The sequence below is a fragment of the Pan paniscus genome, chromosome 18, assembly GCF_029289425.2.
Source record: "Pan paniscus chromosome 18, NHGRI_mPanPan1-v2.0_pri, whole genome shotgun sequence".
Lineage (NCBI taxonomy): Eukaryota > Metazoa > Chordata > Mammalia > Primates > Hominidae > Pan > Pan paniscus.
This window is the reverse complement of record NC_073267.2, coordinates 74,442,920-74,456,720: the sequence shown is the minus strand read 5'-3', so window position 1 is coordinate 74,456,720 and position 13,801 is coordinate 74,442,920. Positions and strand designations below refer to the sequence as shown.

Genomic DNA, 13,801 nt, shown 5'->3' with positions numbered 1-13,801 from the left:
TGTGTGTGTGTGTGCACAGGCATGTGTGGGCACAGGAATATTTTTTCCATTATCTTGGCAGAGCTATTGCCACATTTCTAAGGAAAGCAGTGTAGGCCAGAGCAAAGTAATCAAATAATGATTATTCTGCTAGTGACTGAATACCTGTCTTCAAGTGTGTGGGAACTTTTCATGTGGTAGATAGATCTACTTCCTCTCTGAGGTTTGGGAAGAAACGTAGAGTAGGCAGATTTGGGTCAGCAGTGAACAAAATACCTCCCTGGGAGCAAGTCTTGGCCTACATTCTCTGTTTTCCAACAGTCTGCAGAGAGGATCCTCAGACTGAAGTGCCCTGTGGCCTTTTTCATAAGATAGAATGTCTCTGATCAGGTCAAGCTGTGAGGATTGTTTAGCTTCAGAGAAGAGATGGACAGAGGAAAAGGATTGGTAAGGAAGAGCATCTGCAGAGCCTTAGGGAAGCTGCTGAGTGACTGATGCCGTTGCCCTGGGATAAGCCTCTCTCCTGACACCATGATGAGGGCAGAGGGTCCTGGTCCTTTGCTTTGGTGCTTCCTGTTTTCAAGTTTTCAATATGCAGGAGCTGGTCCATATATTGCCCACTTTGATCTGCTTTTAATTTTTTCCTTTTTTATTTTTATTTTTTGGCTAATGCAGGGTTGTCACCAAGTGCAGTCTATCTATGAAGGTCTTCTTTCTCTCTCCATCTTAATGTTCCCCTTGATTGCCAGTCTCATATATTTCCTCATTGGGCTACATCATCATCGTAACCCCTATATTGGTATTCCCCAACTGGTACCATGGAGATCATCATTATTAGGAACTTTTATATTGTATTAGTATAATGAAAAAGTGTACAAGTAAAAGCAGCATGCAATTAGGAGTCCAGGTTGGACTAAAACTTAGAAGCCTGAATTTGTTTTTCCATTAATAGAAACACTACACTTTGTGCATGACATATTCTGGTAATTAATGGCCCTATTTGCAAGTTTTGGCCTAAGTGGGGGAAAACATGCAACTGGTTACATATCTGTGGCCAAGGATGAGAACACTGGGGTCAAGATCAAAAACCAAGATGCTTGAAAAACATTTTCTTGTCATGGGAAATATATTGCCCAGGACTGAAGAATATGAAATATTTTCTTACCTTTGAATGAAGAGTCCTTCTGCATAGGCAATTACATTCAGAGCTACAATGACATTTCCAAGAATTCACTTTCCTCCTTTGCCAATAAGTTTCTCTTCCTCATTAGTCTACTGCTCAAAGAGAAGAACTTCCAGAAAAGAATTAATATTTACTGAGCATCGCCAACAGGCTGGCAACTGTGCTAAGTAGCTTTATGAATGGAATCAAATTTAACCTAAAATTATTAGTTTCACAGATGACAATATGGAAAATCAAGACACCTAGATAATATGTTTAAAGTCAGGCAATTAATATGTACAAGATTCAAGATTCAAACCCAGGTCTGTTTGACTCCAAAGATTGAGTTTTTTGCTTCTTAGAATCTTTATATAAGAAAAAGATCTAGGAAGTCTCTATGGAAATTTTTAAATTGATGGAATATTTGTCTTTTCTGTTTCATCTTAGTAACCTGGAGCCAATCTGACACTTTCCTGGAAATATGTCCTCACTGAACCTCTTTTTTTCTTGGGTTATCCATAAACCTTGGTAATGCATATGTCCAATGCAAGGGGACCCACTCAAAGATGGATTGAAAGCTAATATGTAGTCAAATATAGGGTGAAAAATTGGTGTCTAGTAAAGGGGTTTTGTTATTGTTGTTAGTTTGTTTATATTTCTATTTGTGTGTCCAGATTTGTTTTTCATGAAGTTCCTGACCATAGTAGCTATTTTTTTTTCCTTCTTTTTAGAGACAGGGTCTCATTCTGTCAGCCATGGTGTAGTGCAGTGGTACTATTATAGCTCACTGTAGCCTTGAACTCCTGGGCTCAAGCGATCCTCTGGTGTCAGTCTCCTAAGGAGATGGGACTATAGTTGCTGGTCACCCCACCTGGATAATTGTTTAACTTTTAATTTTTTTAGAGACAAGGTCTCGCTATGTTGCCCAGGCTGGTCTAGAACTCCTGGCTTTAAACGATTCTCCCACCTCAGCCTCCCAAAGTGTCGAGATTACAGGTGTGAACCACCATACCAACCCCTAGTGGATTTTTTTTTTCTTTTTGATTCAGAGTCTCATTCTGTCTCCCAGGTTGGAGTGCTGTGGCACAATCTCGGCTCACTGCAACTTCCACCTCCCAGGTTCTTTTGTCTCAGCCTCCTGAATAACTGGAATTATAGGCATGCGCCACCACACCCAGCTAATTTGTTTTGTTTCTTTTTGTTGTTGTTGTTGTTGTTTTTATTTTTGTTTTTTTGAGACAGAGTCTTGCTCTGTCACCCAGGCTGGAGTACAGTAGCGTGATCTCGGCTCACTGCAAGCTCTGCCTCCCGGGTTCATGCCATTCTCCTGCCTCAGCCTCCCGAGTAGCTGGGACTACAGGCACCCGCCACCAAGCCCAGCTAATTTTTTGTATTTTTAGTAGAGATGGTGTTTCACTGCGTTAGCCAGGATGGTCTTGATTTCCTGACCTCGTGATCCGCCCGCCTCGGCCTCCCAAAGTGCTGGGATTACAGGCGTAAGCCACTGCACCTGGCCTTTTTTTTTTTTTTTTTTTTTTTTTTTTTTGTATTTTTTAGTAGAGAGAGGGTTTTACTATTTTGGCCAGGCTGGTCTTGAACTCCTGGCCTCAAGTCATCTGCCCACCTGGTTCTCCCAAGTGCTGGGATTACAGGCATGAGCCACCATGCCAGGCCATAGTGACTTATTTTTGATCAGTGATCAGAGTGGATCACAAGAAGGACAGGCCGTGATACTGAAATGCCACTCAGAAATGCCACCTCTGAGAGAAGGCTCGCACTCCCATTGGTCCTGGAACAACCTGGATCTAAAGGGCGAATATTTTATTGACTCAAGCAACACAGACCACCTAAATGCCAAACCAGGCTGCTAGACACGTCTCCTACCCACTGTGTTCACCTTTACCAGCTCACCAGCCCTGGAGGATCTCAGTAATGTGTGTTCAGTTTTCTGGTAGAAGGATCCCCTGAGCCTTCTGGAAGCACAGCACAGAGGATAAACACTGATTTCTATCATGTTATTTAGTTGCTTAACAACCCCATGAGGCATGCTTGCTATCAATCAGTCTCCTAATTTTAAAGATGAACAAATGGGGCTCTAGATGGGAAAAGTTACCCAATTGAAAGCAGATAATTAGTATTCACCCAGGAAGAAAGCCTTAGTCCATTTCTTTCCCACTTCTTGAACTGATCTTAAAATCCATATGTAAAGCATGTTTTAATAGCAGAGGTTTGAAAAGTTCTTGCGATCCTACTGATCTATCACTCAGAGATTTTAAATGGTTTGGTCAGCTGGGTGCTTTGATGAGCTTTTACGTAGTGGTTTCTGTGTGTCGGAGAGGACTCAATTGTTCAGAATATGAAACATCTTGAATTCATGTGCCAATGTCATGCCCAGATCCATGTTTTCCATTGGTGTTTGAGTTTCAATTACCTTCCTCCATAACCCAACCTGCTGTGATCTGGAAGTGCAGGTCTGCCTGGATGGCACATTGAAGAATAGATTTTAAATTACGACTTCCACAAGTTTATAAAAATAAAAATATTCTGTTCCCATACTCTCCAACCATAACACTATGGGTAACAGAGTAGGACCAAATGTGTAAACCAAGCAAGTCATCTGCTGGGCATGTCACCCATATCAAAGGGTTTTCTTTGACCTAGAATTTCAATTAAATTTTTAACATTTATTTTTATCCATGATGACATGGACATTTCAGATCATTAAAATGGAGTAGATATTGTAACTTTCAATTTGTGAGAGTCTAATTTAACTATGAAAACATATACAAGAAGAGAAAATATATTTTCCATTAATTTATTATAGATATGTAATTTTTATTGTAATTGCTAAGTATGGAACAATGGTGTGTAAAGCCTAGTCAGGTGACTGCATTTTCAGTTACTATTTTACTTGACTAGCCTACTTTTATTTTTTTCATCCTATTTCATAGTATATGCAATGTTTGTATAATTTTCCCCAGTGATAAGAGAAATGTATGCCAATCATACAAAATTCAGAAAATATAGAATTGAGGGCTGGCTGTTCTGTGTTGTTTTGGATGAAATGTTGGCAGTGAAGGACACAGAATTGGTCATATCAGGTCTACTAGAGCCAGAAAGTACAAAACCTCACCATCTGCAATATTCAGAATTTCTGCCCATCCCTAAATAAGACTGAATCTGCCATATATATATGTGTATATACATACGTATATATATCTATATCTATATATAGATATAGATATAGATATCTAACGGAAAATAAATTGTAGTAGGCCTTCCATATTCATGGGTTCCACATTTGTGAATTCAGCCAACCAAACATCAAATATATTTGGGGAGAAAAACAGAAAACAACAAAAAATTGTAATACAACAATGCAAAATAATACAAAATTTGAAACTACAGTATCATAACTATTTACATGGCTGTTACATGGTATTGGGTATTATAAGTAATTTAGAGATCATTTAACACATATGGGAGAATGTGTGTAGGTTATATGCAAATACTGTGCCATTGTATATAAGGACTTTGAACATCCTTGGATTTTGGTATTCAGGGGAGGGTCCTATAACCAATTCCCGGCAGATACCAAGGGAAGATTATACATTTTCTTTAACCTAAAATATATTAAATAATTTTGAAATTCTGAGATTTTTTTTCCCTACTACAGGAGCTAATTCAAAATCCTGTCAACCTATTTAAAGCCTACCAGCTATTGGGCCATGATGCTAGTCATAATATTCATATTGCTATAAACTCTGATTCTTAACCCACAAACAGAGGCAGACCATACCAGAAGTTCAGTGTGAGTGTGTGTGTGTGTGTGTGTGTGTGTGTATGTGTGTATGCATGTATGTGTAATTTGATGGAACATATTAAAAATTTCTACTGTTTTATAATACCAATGCTTTCCCACTAGAACATAAATCTTAGAAAATTAGTTGAGGCTGGTAGAGAAAACATGATGAGGAAATATTTTGGGGGCAGAGGCTACAAAAGATTGGGAAATACAGAAAAGCCAACATCTGGAATTTTGGTTAAATCCTTCCCAGAACACAGTTATGCCATTTGTTCAACAAATATTTATTGAATGTCTGCTGTGTTTCTGGCCTTGGAGAGACTGAGGTGAATCAGACAAAAATCCCCTATTCTCAAGAAGTTCACAGTCTCACAGAGGTCAAAGTGGTTATGTCAACAAATCATGACAGAAGAGTAGGTTATGTATTTCTATACGAATATACAGTGTGGTGGGTCACACAAGAGATGATGGGAGAGGTCTTGGATGGTCTCCCTGAAGAGATGACTTTTGAATTATATTTTGAGGCCTGAGAAGTACAACTGTTATGATAAAAGGAACAGTTATTTTGAGCAAGACAGTAGTGGATAAAAAGACCAGGCACACAGAAGAGTGTGGCATTCTTGGGGGACAGAACTGAATTCTTGATGTCAGGCTGAACTGGTCCATGTGGAAAAAGTAGGAGGTGAGCCTGGGAAGCAAGGTGAAGTCTAGGTTAGGGAAATAATATCTGATCGTCCACCATGCCGGCAGAGGTGCGCTGTGTTTTGTTATGTGAGCAACAAACTTCAAATCATTCTAAGCAGAAGGAGTGACATGTTTAATTGGGTGGCTGATGGTGTTGGGGTTTTAAAGAAACCATAAATCTCCTGCAAGGGTTATAAAATAGTTCCTCTCTTTAAAGCATGTATATTTTCATGACTAATGAGTGGATTCATAGTTTGCATAAAGTTTGAAGGTGGACTTGGAATTTCTTTTTTAAAAATATATACAAACAAAAATTGGCTAAACGCTTGTCATAAAGTAGGAAGTCTGCACATAGGAAAAAACTTTTTTTCTCACACACACTTGAATATTTAATTATTAATATTTCGTGTGCTAACATAGAGTAGATTGCTGAAGCTCATGCTTTCTTGTGGCATTTCAAGAAGGAACAATAGCCCAGCAGAAAATGGTGTGGCAGGCTTGCCTTTAAAGGGAATTTCCTTCAGTGGCAAGCCTGCCGCACATTTTCTGTGAGAAAACGTAGGGTGTGAGCCTGGAAAGCAACGTGAACTCTAGGTTAGGGAAATAATACCTGATCGTCCACCATGCAGGCAGAAGTGCGCTGGGTCATGTGAGCAACAAACTTCAAATCATTCTAAGCAGGAGGAATGACATGTTTAACCGGGTGGCTGAGGGTGTTGGGGAAAATCCTTTCACTGGCAAGCCGGCCACATCATTTTCTTGCTTTGCTCTTGCCCATTCTTCAATGGAAATTCCCTACCAAATCCAAAAGAGCCTGTTTCTGAGATTTATTCCAAAATGCAGATAGCTTGTTTCGTGATCATGCCAAACGGCTGTGGCTTCCGCAGATACTTAGATGAAAGAACAATTAAGAACGATTCTGGCGGTTAACCTTTATGATAAGAGAGTGCCCTCAAATCTGCCGAGCAGAGAGCCGCTGTGATTCCAATGGTCTTGACTGGGCGCACGGCCGGTCTCCCCTCTTTCTGCAGATAACACAGCAGGCGTGTACGCCCGGCGTGGAGGGTTCAGTCGGCAGAAGCAGGACTTGTACCTTCTGCCCATAGTGATCAGCGATGGGGGCATCCCGCCCATGAGTAGCACCAACACCCTCACCATCAAAGTCTGCGGGTGCGACGTGAACGGGGCACTGCTCTCCTGCAACGCAGAGGCCTACATTCTGAACGCCGGCCTGAGCACAGGCGCGCTGATCGCCATCCTCGCCTGCATCGTCATTCTCCTGGGTAAGGGCGCTTCCTGGTCCCCTGCAGGAAGGGCCAGGCAACCGGATCTCCCTCCTTGAAACACATGCTTCTCAAATACAGGCTGGTAACCAGGACCCTGTTATGACTGTCGACACAGTTCAAGAAAAGAGGTGGGGTACGGGGGGGGGGGTTGCGGGGGCGAGGTGGGGGATGTCTGCCTCTTGCATTTGATGGAATATTGCAGGGAGCAGACAATTGAGTTCCAGCAGAGAACAGGGAAGGTCATGATGAGCATTTTGCCGGGCCATCACAGGGCTGTATAGCAGGAGCCACTAGGGGGCTTCAGGGACATCAGAGAAGGTTTGGCATAAGAGGAATTTGGGCAGAAACATGGTTGTATTAGCAATGGTTTTGTCTCACAAGAGAAAGAATAAGGCTTAGGGACATTAGGCCCATAAGAAGGAGCAAAAGACAGCATAGGAAGGACTCGGGAACTGGAAGAAGGAAGAAGCAGGACTCTAACCCCTCCACTAATTATCATATTTAACATCTGTTCTAACACCTCAGCTCATGGGTACCCCTTGGAAGCTTTTCCTGCACCTGCCCCTGCTTAGGTGCTCCTCTTCTGCACCTCTGTCTCACCTGTGGTTTATTCTGTAGAAAAGCCATGTGCTGGTACTCAGAACATATGCCATTGCTGGGCCTCAGGAAGATCATTTTATCCCAAAGTCTCAGAACTAGTGACTGACCAAATCAGGATTCAAACCTATGCATGTCTGACACCAAACCTACACTTTTGCCATGATGCTTGGTCCTACCTCGAATGAATTCATGGAGCTTTACTCCATAGGAAAAAGCCAGTGAATTCAATTCAGCAAATAGTTATTGGGTATTCTCTGGGCAACAGGCCCTATGTTAGGTCCTGAGGGATAAAGAGAAGAAGTCTATGAGATCTCTGTGCTCGACAGGTTCACAGAATGTCAAGGAAAGTATGCATGAAGAGGCACACGGTGGGTGCTATAATAGGGACATGAACACAAGATGGTTGGGGGACAGAGTAGAAAGCTCCTGACATGGGCCAGGTGCAGTAGCTCACGCCTGTAATCCCAGCACTTTGGGAGGTGGAGGCAGGCTGATCACCTGCAGTTGGGAGTTCAAGACCAGCCTGACCAACATGGAGAAACCCCGTCTCTACTAAAAATACAAAATTATTCAGGTGTGTTGGTGCATGCCTGTAATCCCAGCTACTTGGGAGGCTGAGGCAGAAGAATCGCTTGAACCCAGGAGGCAAAGGTTGCGGTGAGCCAAGATGGCGCCGTTGCACTCCAGCCTGGGCAACAAGAGCAAAACTCTGTCTCAAAAAAAAAAAAGAAAAAAAAAAGGCACCTAACATTGCCTGGGAAGGTCAAAGAAATCTTCCTGGAGGATGTGACATACAGGTTGGCTGCTGAGAGTTGTCCAGCTGAGGACAGAGGCTTGGATAAATGAATATTTCAAACAGAGGAAGTAAAATACAAAAGCCCTAAAAAGTTAATAGAAGTGGAAACAGATGTGTAAACCATGTGATAAATATTATAATAAGGATAAGAACAGGGCCAGGCTGGTGCATGAAAAAGGTGCCAGTAGTCCTGTCTGGTGTCAGGATGGCAGGCCAGGAAGTGTATCCATGATGAAAGAAAAAAAGAGTCCGCTAAGCAGAGAAAGTGAAAAGGAGTGGTCTGTGTGAGTGAAAGTGCCCACAAGAAAAAAGCACAGAGCTTTGGGAGCCACACGAAGTCCAGGGCAAGTACAATCTCTCATCCCTTCTTCTCGGAGCAGTAGTGGAGCCAGAGGGGTGCTCAGCTGGAGTGCAAGATTCAGCCACAAACATTTTCTTCAGCCTTGCTGAGTGTATGGGAGAGCCTTCTAATGGAATATTGTAGAAGCCTCTTGGGGAAAAGAGGGAATCAATGAAGAATTAAACTGTGCCTGAACTTTCCTTATAAATGACTCTGATCACCCCTCCTAGGTTGCCCAAGCTTAATGCAACCCCCCTCTCCCAGGGAAGACATGAGATTGCTTTATCTGGGGTTCCAGCTGATGCTATTTTCCTATGTTAAAGTAAACAGAAGATTTTGTCTTCTGGGGGTCTTTATAAAACTTCCTTTCCTCTATGTGGTGGCTACAGAGAGTCCAACCACACTTATGGTAAGATTTCCCATTAAGTTAGTATAGGACCAATACTCTTTCTCAGACATTGGCAGAAGCTAGCCATCACCCCTTATAGGGTGGTAGGCTATATAGGGTAGCCATCACATCTTATAGGATGGTAGGCCCTGAGGGCTCTGCATGTCCTCATTTTTAAACCTTGGAAAAACAGCTACCTTCCTTTGCAAAGAGAAATTGGCATTAGCCACTTCTAAGAGACTACAGACCAACATATTTAGAATCTTCCTAGTTCTTAGGAAGATGACTCCTAAATGGTGTCTGGATTCATTTGTTAAAAGTTCGAAATTGTCCCAACCTGCCAAGTTGTTGGGTGTAATGTTTTCATGGCAGCATTTGTAGAGGAAGAGCCAGGCAGGGGTCAATTTTACACATCCTTAGGAATTCCGGGCAAAGCTCTCATTTCCTATGCTCTTTCCTGTTCTGAGCATTTATACCTCATGGTTTATGGTAATCAGAGTTCCTCTGGCAGAAGAACCCAGGAATACTGGACTTAACGAATGCTTACTTTCTTTTTCTTTCCCTCCAGTCATTGTAGTATTGTTTGTGACCCTGAGAAGGCAAAAGAAAGAACCACTCATTGTCTTTGAGGAAGAAGATGTCCGTGAGAACATCATTACTTATGATGATGAAGGGGGTGGGGAAGAAGACACAGAAGCCTTTGATATTGCCACCCTCCAGAATCCTGATGGTATCAATGGATTTATCCCCCGCAAAGACATCAAACCTGAGTATCAGTACATGCCTAGACCTGGGCTCCGGCCAGCGCCCAACAGCGTGGATGTCGATGACTTCATCAACACGAGAATACAGGAGGCAGACAATGACCCCACGGCTCCTCCTTATGACTCCATTCAAATCTACGGTTATGAAGGCAGGGGCTCAGTGGCCGGGTCCCTGAGCTCCCTAGAGTCGGCCACCACAGATTCAGACTTGGACTATGATTATCTACAGAACTGGGGACCTCGTTTTAAGAAACTAGCAGATTTGTATGGTTCCAAAGACACTTTTGATGACGATTCTTAACAATAACGATACAAATTTGGCCTTAAGAACTGTGTCTGGCGTTCTCAAGAATCTAGAAGATGTGTAAACAGGTATTTTTTTAAATCAAGGAAAGGCTCATTTAAAACAGGCAAAGTTTTACAGAGAGGATACATTTAATAAAACTGCGAGGACATCAAAGTGGTAAATACTGTGAAATACCTTTTCTCACAAAAAGGCAAATATTGAAGTTGTTTATCAACTTCGCTAGAAAAAAAAACACTTGGCATACAAAATATTTAAGTGAAGGAGAAGTCTAACGCTGAACTGACAATGAAGGGAAATTGTTTATGTGTTATGAACATCCAAGTCTTTCTTCTTTTTTAAGTTGTCAAAGAAGCTTCCACAAAATTAGAAAGGACAACAGTTCTGAGCTGTAATTTCGCCTTAAACTCTGGACACTCTATATGTAGTGCATTTTTAAACTTGAAATATATAATATTCAGCCAGCTTAAACCCATACAATGTATGTACAATACAATGTACAATTATGTCTCTTGAGCATCAATCTTGTTACTGCTGATTCTTGTAAATCTTTTTGCTTCTACTTTCATCTTAAACTAATACGTGCCAGATATAACTGTCTTGTTTCAGTGAGAGACGCCCTATTTCTATGTCATTTTTAATGTATCTATTTGTACAATTTTAAAGTTCTTATTTTAGTATACATACAAATATCAGTATTCTGACATGTAAGAAAATGTTACGGCATCACACTTATATTTTATGAACATTGTACTGTTGCTTTAATATGAGCTTCAATATAAGAAGCAATCTTTGAAATAAAAAAAGATTTTTTTTAAATTCTGGGTTTGATTCTTAACATTGAAACAAACGTTAAGTATTTCTAATGATCCATTTATATTTCTAATTTAATTGTGATCTTTTAATAACCCTATTTATGATCTGTTGTTGTCTGTCTGCTGCTTTTATTGTTTATTTAAAATCAAACATGTTTTACAAATGTTTTTTCAGACAAGATTCTGTAACATCATGTAAAGCTTTTTTGTACATTCTTGGTGTTAACCTCCTGGCTTCTCTTCACACACATCTTCTAAAAAAGAAGGATGTGAAAGAACTAGGTCAGTCTATGACTTTGCAATATGTGTTATATAATATGCATTTATCTTGTATATCAGTAATTTGATGGTTATGAGAGATGAATCCATGAGGGAATGGAGCTATCAGAACTCTAATGTTCCAGGTATACATTCTATGCCCCACACTGAGCACTGGGGAACTGGGGGACTAGAGTCAAAAATATAAATTTGCCCAGACTCTAATGTTATTCTATTTTTTCTTCTGTTGAACTTACCAGGCTATTGTAAGACTCTTGATAGTTGAAACTGCTTATTTTTCCTCCTGTAATTTTAACTAATTGTAAAATGATGTGGCATTTTATGTTTTAATGAGAATGGGCGATTCATTTAAAAAAGCTTTGTTTAGAATATGCTTGGGGCCGTAAGCTCAGAATGAGGGCAGGGACCATTTTGGATTCTGAGAGTCGATGCCATTTGGTCCAGGAGTGTGTCTACAGTCCCCTGCATTCCAGCTAGTTTCTTGGGGATTGAAAGTTATGTGAAGGGCATTTCACCTGTTCAGTTGGGCCAAAGGTCAAAACGTAGCAATACTTGGGGAAAGACCACATAAAGTCACACTGCAAGTGCTTTCCCTCTTTCCCCCTACACACAGGGCACGTGCTTTTTCTTGGATTGCAGACAATTTTTACAGTTTTTTTCTGACTTTATTGTGAAAGTTTGTTTCAAGCATTTCTTGATATCATGTTACGTACTATTTTTATGATTTAGTCAACATGCATACAAAGAAATGATTTTATGAAGTGCTCACTTCCATTTTACTTTGCATTGAAATCAAATTGGGCTGAACACTTCAATGGAATACATTTTGTGGACAATGTCACTTTAGAATCTCTCATCTCAGTGAAGGATTACACATTCTCAATACTTCCATAATTGCAGGTTGTGTTCATTTTTTTATATAGTTTTTGTAATCCAAAGAATATTTTGCTAGATTTGCACAGATCTCCAATTGAATTTGCAATGAAGAAATAACTCAAAAGGAATATGAATAGCATTTAAATAAGTATACAGCTGTAAGTAACCCTGTCACCATGGATGATCCTTTTCTCTAGGAATGTATTTGGATTAGAGATGACAACTACATTTTCGCATTTTTATGTTGAAGTCTTTTTTAAAAAGGCTGTTTACTTTTCAGTAGTTAAGAATACTTGTTTTTCTTTTTTTCTTTTTTTTTTTTAACCTTTTATTTTTTCGTTAAGCCTCTATTGTTTGTAGAACACTCTTAGAAACTTGGAAATAAAATGTCTTTCCCAACTAGTGGAGTCCTTTTTCATTTGGAGCACATTGCCTTAAAAGAAGTCTTAATTTAAACGGTCCTTCCTTATTTCTAAAGTAATCACTGTTTTATACCATCTATGCAGCTAAAAGAAGGAACATGCTTCTGTTCTTTTCCTCAAGTAATGGTTATTGTTTCTAGTCATCATTCATTCATTGATTCATTCATTAATTCATCAAAATCTTATTTTATAAACCCTGTTCCACTTACTGGAGGATTCAGAATGAATCTTACTACCTTTTCTGACATCTTTTGATAATTCAACCCTGTACCAAAGTATCCACCTTGTTGTCTTATAATCACCTATTTACCTATTTGCCCTCCTAGAAAATGCAAGAAGATATTTTCTCTCCTTCCAAATTGAAGGAAGAACATAAAAGATATAACAGGAAGGAGATGGTGAGATATAGAGTGTGAGCGGAGATTAGGCCAGCTGAGGCAATTCTGGACAGATCTTGGGTTTAGCTAAGTTATTTCTTTTAGGCCTGGGTTTCTGGGGGTGACAGGGAAGATAAAAGAGTAGTTTATTTACACCTCTTGGAGAATTGGTTAAAAATATAGAGACCATGGCTCTGTATGTCAGGTGGAACCAGGTCAGGAGTATTTGAAACTGCTCCTGGGTCATTGTGACATATCCTTCACATCTTTTTGAGAAACTTTATAAGACAATGGGGGTGAATGGGGGCTGGGCAGTTGGAGTCTCTGAGCAGAAGAGGGGCAAAATTTATTTGGCAGGCAGTGTGGAGGACAGATTAGGAGCATATAAACCCAGAGGTGTGCCCCAGGAGGGCTTTTGCAAAGGTCAAAATGAGATAGAATGAGGGCCTGAAATAATTCAGTAATTTGGAGATGGAGAAGAGGAAAGACTTCTCTGCTCTTGCACTGCCATCAGCCTGGTCTGGGCCATGGTCATCTCTGACCCGGAAGACTGACCCCACCTCTTGGCTCATCCTCTGCCTCCCAACCTCCTCTTCACAAAGAAGCCAGAGGGATACTTTTAACACACAACCCAGATCACATGACTTCGTAACTTAAATGTCTTCACTGGCTTCCCAAAGACTTAAAATGAATTCTGATGCCTTTATTTTATTGCTTTACATGAACAGGGCCCTGCGAACCTCTCCAGTGTCATTCCACTCCATCCTCCTTTCAGTGCACGATGCTCCAGCCACACTGGCCATCTTTCGGTTCCTCATACAAAAAAAAACACGTTCCTTTTCCATGGAAAGCAGGTCACCCTTGTTATTTTGTATCGATGACAACTCTTTAAACTTATTTTGCTTTTTGGCTTTATGTATGTGT

The 13,801-nt window shown here is 40.5% G+C and overlaps 1 protein-coding gene across 5 annotated transcripts in view; it reads left to right on the top strand.

Annotated features, from left to right (window-relative positions):
• CDH11 (cadherin 11) overlaps positions 1-10,927 on the top strand; it is a 177,706-nt gene extending 166,779 nt beyond the window's left edge. For all 5 annotated transcript variants that reach the window (XM_063598031.1, XM_003823694.6, XM_055100053.2 and 2 more), the window contains 2 exons: positions 6,662-6,913; positions 9,609-10,927. In XM_063598031.1, the coding sequence (XP_063454101.1) occupies positions 6,662-6,913; positions 9,609-10,105 (749 nt within the window). In that variant the 3' untranslated portion in view covers positions 10,106-10,927. The remainder of the gene's footprint in view (positions 1-6,661; positions 6,914-9,608) is intronic.
• Positions 10,928-13,801: the final 2,874 nt, after the last annotated feature.